Raw genomic sequence first — 6,000 nt, 5'->3', positions numbered from 1 at the left:
AGATAGAACAGTAACCAATGAATTGGAATATACAATATCTCTATGGCTTATAGCTTCCCTGTAGGCCAGCTGGTCTCATATCCAGGTGATTTGTTTTAGCATATACCTCAATATGTATTTGTTGACCTTAAATGTACCTGAAAGATGCATTTATGTTTAATATGTTTTTATTGAGGTTTTTCATATAAACACACATATAGAACATAGAACGATTAAGGACAATAGGGCAATAAGGCAATTTATGTCACATCGCTCAGGACTAAGGCACAGGGGTTGGTGAGCCAAGATTAAAGGAACAGAGTTCAACCCGCAAAATCAAAATCAGTTCTTTTTTGCTATGGCCCTCCGAGCGTGGTCCGCTTGTGTCGACGCGTCCTTGAGTCTATTATGGTCACCAGCCTTATTTGAGTAACTTGATTTGAAAATAATTGTGCTTATCATTGTGACAAAGCCCGGTTTGACCTGAAAGATGCATTTAGAAATAGCGCCACTCTTGTTCAAGGGCTGTGGCTGGTATTGCGACCTAGTCAAGTGATTGGGAATGAGCTGCAATACTAGATATAGCCTATGGACAAGGTTGGAGCTGTTTGTGGCAAAAAAAATGTAGACCCTATGGAAAACGATAGGTCAAATGCATTGTTGTATATATAGAATGGTATTTGGGGATTGCCTGGCAATTGATATATGACTTTTCCTTCCTGTTTTCCTCTTGCCTTACGCAGTTCAAACGCCTGTAGCAAGTATTACGAGCTCCTATCAGAGCTTGCGCAAACGGCGATCACACAGAAAATAGAGTCCAACGTCAGAGATAAAAGTGCAGCCAGTGGTACGAAGCAAAATATTCTCCTGTCTGTTTACACAATGTCTGTTCACTTTGGGGATTTATTAAAACTTATTTTATTATATGTCTGTATTATTTTTTTAGGACTGCCATGTCCTGCAAGTTCAGGAAACGTGGGTGAATCATATTATTCATTGTGGGGGACATTTGGTGAACTGCTCAGCCTTACACAAGTGAAGGAGTTTTACAAAGGCAGTGATCTTGTAAGTATCTTTTAAGGTATATGAGATAGATACATTTATAGATTTAAATATATAGAAGATATCTATATATCTCATATCTATCTATCTCATATCTATCTCATATCTATCTATCTATCTATCTATCTATCTATCTATCCATCCATCTCATATCTATCTATCTATCTATCTATCTATCTATCTATCTATCTATCTATCTATCTATCTATCTATCCATCTCATATCTATCTCATATCTATATATCTATGCATCTCATATCTATCTATCTATCTATCTATCTATCTATCTATCTATCTATCTATCTATCTATCTATCTATCTATCTATCTATCTATCCATCTCATATCTATCTATCCATCTCATATCCATCTCATATCTATCTATCTATCCATCTCATATCTATCTATCTATCTATCTATCCATCTCATATCTATCTATCCATCGTTCTATCTATCTATCTATCTATCTATCCATCTCATATCTATCTATCCATCTCATATCTATCTATCCATCTCATATCTATCTATCTATCTCATATCAATCTATCTATCCATTTCATATCTATCTATCTATCTATCTATCCATCTCATATCTATCTATCCATCTCATATCTATCCATCTCATATCTATCTATCCATCTATCTATCTCATATCTATCTATCCATCTATCTATCTATGTATCCATCTCATATCTATCTATCTATCTATCTATCTATCTATCTATCTATCTATCTATCCATCTCATATTTATCTATCTATCCATCTCATATCTATCTATCCATCTATCTATATACAGCGGTCCTTCAGCATATAATAGTAATTGTTTCTGGGACCACCATTGTATATTGAAAACATTTCCATCTTGATACTATAACTCTATAAAAACTAGTAATTGATTCTAAAGCCTCTAAAATATCAACCGAAAGTAATACAAAATGAAGATGAAAAACGCAGATAACTAAGACTGATAAAGCAAGTCTTTACATATCAAAGAGAGATTCTGGAGGCTGGAAATGATATTCTATATAGAGGACAGAAGCCTCTTCAGGCTCCTGTACAGCATATACACAGTGTACCAGAGATATAACATGGACCCGTCTCACCTGGTACCCAAAGGAGGCACTTATCCTGGCACAAGTAGAGAGCAGTCCAGGACATGTAGTACCGCACTGTACTGTAAAGAGGCGCTACTACAACCAGTCAGTGCAGGAACCTCAGTAATACAGGGGTCATACCAGTGAAATGTCCCTGATGACTGGCTGGCTTTTCCAGACAATCACACATGCTGTATATCTGGACTGTCAGTGATATTGTATGTTGAATGTCGTTTCACATTACGGTGACCGGTGAAAGACCGTTTTATGATGAAAATACTGTATCCTGAAGCCGTTGTGTCTAGGGGGATCACTGTACAGGGTTGCTTTTACAGTAATGTAACTATTGACTTCCTTTTCTATTTAGATGGCTCTCGTCCCTTACTTTACTGTTGAACAGTGTGCTGCTCATATAGCCAATCCTGCTATCATGTCAGACAACAACAAGGTGGAAACAATTATGCAGAGAATAGATTATGTTAATCTTGGAGATTTCCTGGACGAATTCAATACTCAATGTGAACAGGTAAATGAGAGATGATTTTGATGTATTTTTGGATGGTATACTGTATCTTCTTACTGTAGATTCTTCTAGTGCTTGTTTGTTATTCTATTAAGTATAACGCTATGGAGTAATGCCTGAAGGTTGATAGTATTGTGTCCTTTGGTTTACTTTACAGGCGGGCATCAAAACTATAACCAACACATTTTTCCTTCAACAAGCCCTCTGTAAATTTGAGTCCGTCAGCACATTCATGTCTATTGATTATTCCATCTGGATGCCAAGATTCGGACTATTTCTCCCCCTATTTGATACAAAATGCCTTGCATCCCTTGGAAAGATTGAAAGCTGTGAATCTCTTGCGGTCGTGTAAGTAGAAAATTCCCTTTTATTCTAACTATGTACTTTTGCATAGCATGCAGCAAGCTGACTCGTCTTCTGTACCCAACAGGATGAAGGCTTTGATTGCAGTCGAGAACCCTCAGTACCCCAGTGATATGAGCAATTTTGCCATAAACAATCTAATGAATCTAAAATCTTTAGGTGAGTCAAAAAGTCCCATAACCGGCATAGGACAGTATGCCTCCACTAATGGTCTCCAACCTATAGCTCTCCAGCCATTGCAAGACTACAACTGCCAATGAGCCTTGACAGCCTCCGTGGGTTGTCATTAACCCCTAATGATGCGGCCCCCTCTTTTTTTTCATTTTCGTCTTTTCCTCCCTCCTTTGAAAAAATCATAACTCGCTGTATGAAGGCTTGTTTTTTGTGGGACAAGTTGTATTTTTCAATGATGCTATTTAATCTATATATATATAAAGACGAAAGCCCCCACTGACTCACTCACAGACCCGCCACTAATTCTCCAACTTCCCGATGTCGTAGAAACATGAAATTTGGTAAGAGCATAGATTATGTCCAAAATAGGAAAAGTAAAGAGGTCCCAACTCGATTATTTAATTCTAGCGCAAAAGAATTAACGTCAAATTTTTACGTACATAATCCAAGTCTCTCACTTCCCAATTTCATAAAAACTTAAAATTTGGCACGAGCATTGATTATGTCATAAATAGGAAACGTTAATGGGTCCCAACTCGATTATTCAATTCTAGCGCAAAAGAATTAGCGTCCAAATTATACGTACGGAATCTTATTCTCCAACTTCCCAATGTCATAGAAATTTGAAATTTTGCACGAGCATTGATTTGATTATGTCAGAAATAGATAAAGTTAATGGGTCCCAACTCGATTATTCAATTCTATGCGCAAAAGAATTAGCGTCCAAATTTTACGTACCGAACCTAATTCTCTCACTTACCCGTGTCTTAGAAACGTGAAATTTTGCACAGCCATTGATTATGTCATAAATTGAAAAAGTTAATGGCTCCCAACTCGATTGTTCAATTCTAAGCGCAAAATAATTAGCGTCCAAATTTTACGTACGGAATCTAATTCTCTCACTTTCCCGTGTCATAGAAACGTGAAATTTTGCATGGGCATTGATTATGTCATAAATAGGAAAAGTTAATGGGTCCCAACTCGATTATTCAGTTCTAAGCACAAAGCAATTAGCGTCCAAATTTACGTACGGAATCTAATTCTCTCACTTCTTGGTGTAATAGAAACTAGAGATTTTGCACGGGCATTGGTTGTGTCATAAATAGGAAAAGCTAATGGGTCCCAACTCGATTATTCAATTCTAAGCGCAAAAGAATTAGTGTCCAAATTTTACGTACGGAATCTAATTCTCTCACTTCCTGATGTCACAGAAACGGGAAATTTTGCACGAGCATTGATTATGTCATAAATATGAAAAGCTAATGGGTCCCAACTCGATTATTCAATTCTAAGCGCAAAAGAATTAGCGTCCAAATTTTATGTACGTAATCTAATTCTCTCACTTCCTGATGTCATTTTATATAAAGGATATGTAGCATGGTTGCCTCCACGTGGTGTTCCCTGGGTAACGCAAAGAACCATGCAAAATGGTGAACATATTTTTTTCCCGGTATCTCTAAAGTAACGACGACTTCATAAGATTTTCCGTGTGAACACCAGATAAACACCAGTACCAAATTAACTCGGGCGAAGCCGGGTATATCAGCTAGTGTACCATATAATGTACTGAAAAACGTTTTAAAAATTCTAAGTGGAGTAAAATGAAAAAAACTGACATTCCACCATCTTTCAGTGCGTCTTGTTTCTACGGCGCACAAACTGCAACAAATACGACATGATAATGTTATTGTATGGGCCAGTACGATTACCACGATACCAAACTTGTATATATATTTTTTTATTGTACTTTTCTTTTTTTTTCATAGACATTTAATTTTTTTTAAGTTATTTTCTGCGGTCATCTTCTGCGTGCAATAACTTTTAATTTTTCCGTCAACGTAGTTCTGCGAGGGCTCATTTTTTGCAGGATGTCCTGTAGTTCACGTTAGTTTCAATTCGGAATACATACGACTTTTTGATCGCTTTTTATTGTGTTTTTTCCGAGAGAGAGGGTGAGTGAAAAAGTGCATTTATGACGTTCGTTATCTTTTTTATTTGGACAGCGTTCACCATGCGGGGTAAACAATGCACTACTTTGATAGATTGGACTTTTATGAACGTGGCGATACCAAATATGTATTTTTCTTTTATGATTTACATTTTTAAATTATCGATATGGGAAAAGGAGGGTGATTTAAACTTTTATTCTTCTTTTTTTTTTAAATTAATAAAACTTTATTGATCTCACTTTCACTTTCCTTTTAAGCCCCCCTAGGGGACTACAACATGCAATGCTTTGATCACTCCTGCAGTATGACGTAATGGTATAGCATTATGTCATACTGCGATTTGACAGGCAGTCTATCAAGCCACCCCACAGGGATTGCTTGATAGGCAGTCTCCTAAGGCAGCCCTGGGGCCTTTCAGAAGGCCCCCGGCTGCCATGACACCTGCACGGCTCCTCTGATCTCAGCACGGGGGGGCTGTATGGGACCCCCGAACATCGTTTGGGAGATTTAAATGCCCCTGTCAGGATTGACAGCAGCATTTAAAGGGCTAATAGTCGCAATCGGCCGCAAAGCCGATTGCAGTTATTGCCAGAGGGTGTCAGCTCTAATAAACAGCTGACGTCCGTGCTGTATGAAGAGAGGTCACCCCCGACCTTTTTCTTTATACATACCCCTACACTCTAGGACGTAAATGTACATCCTGGAGCTGGAAGGGGTTAAAGAGCCACAGGCTGGAAATGACTGTTCGCTATAAAAAGTCAATGAAGCTTCAGTTTTGAAATTCTCTTCAACCAATTTCTGATATTATTATCATTGTTATTATTATTTCCCATTTCTTTAGACCTGTTCTTGATCTT

General features: G+C 37.5%; 1 protein-coding gene across 4 annotated transcripts in view; it reads left to right on the top strand.

The window, feature by feature from the left end:
• The window catches only part of LOC136576959 (uncharacterized), a 93,921-nt gene that overhangs the window by 62,874 nt on the left and 25,047 nt on the right, over positions 1 to 6,000 (top strand). For all 4 annotated transcript variants that reach the window (XM_066576626.1, XM_066576625.1, XM_066576628.1 and 1 more), the window contains 5 exons: positions 723 to 826; positions 926 to 1,044; positions 2,502 to 2,660; positions 2,815 to 3,005; positions 3,088 to 3,179. In XM_066576626.1, the coding sequence (XP_066432723.1) occupies positions 723 to 826; positions 926 to 1,044; positions 2,502 to 2,660; positions 2,815 to 3,005; positions 3,088 to 3,179 (665 nt within the window). The remainder of the gene's footprint in view (positions 1 to 722; positions 827 to 925; positions 1,045 to 2,501; positions 2,661 to 2,814; positions 3,006 to 3,087; positions 3,180 to 6,000) is intronic.

The sequence above is a fragment of the Eleutherodactylus coqui genome, chromosome 8, assembly GCF_035609145.1.
Source record: "Eleutherodactylus coqui strain aEleCoq1 chromosome 8, aEleCoq1.hap1, whole genome shotgun sequence".
NCBI classification, from domain to species: domain Eukaryota; kingdom Metazoa; phylum Chordata; class Amphibia; order Anura; family Eleutherodactylidae; genus Eleutherodactylus; species Eleutherodactylus coqui.
This window is presented reverse-complemented; position numbering and strand designations above follow the sequence as displayed.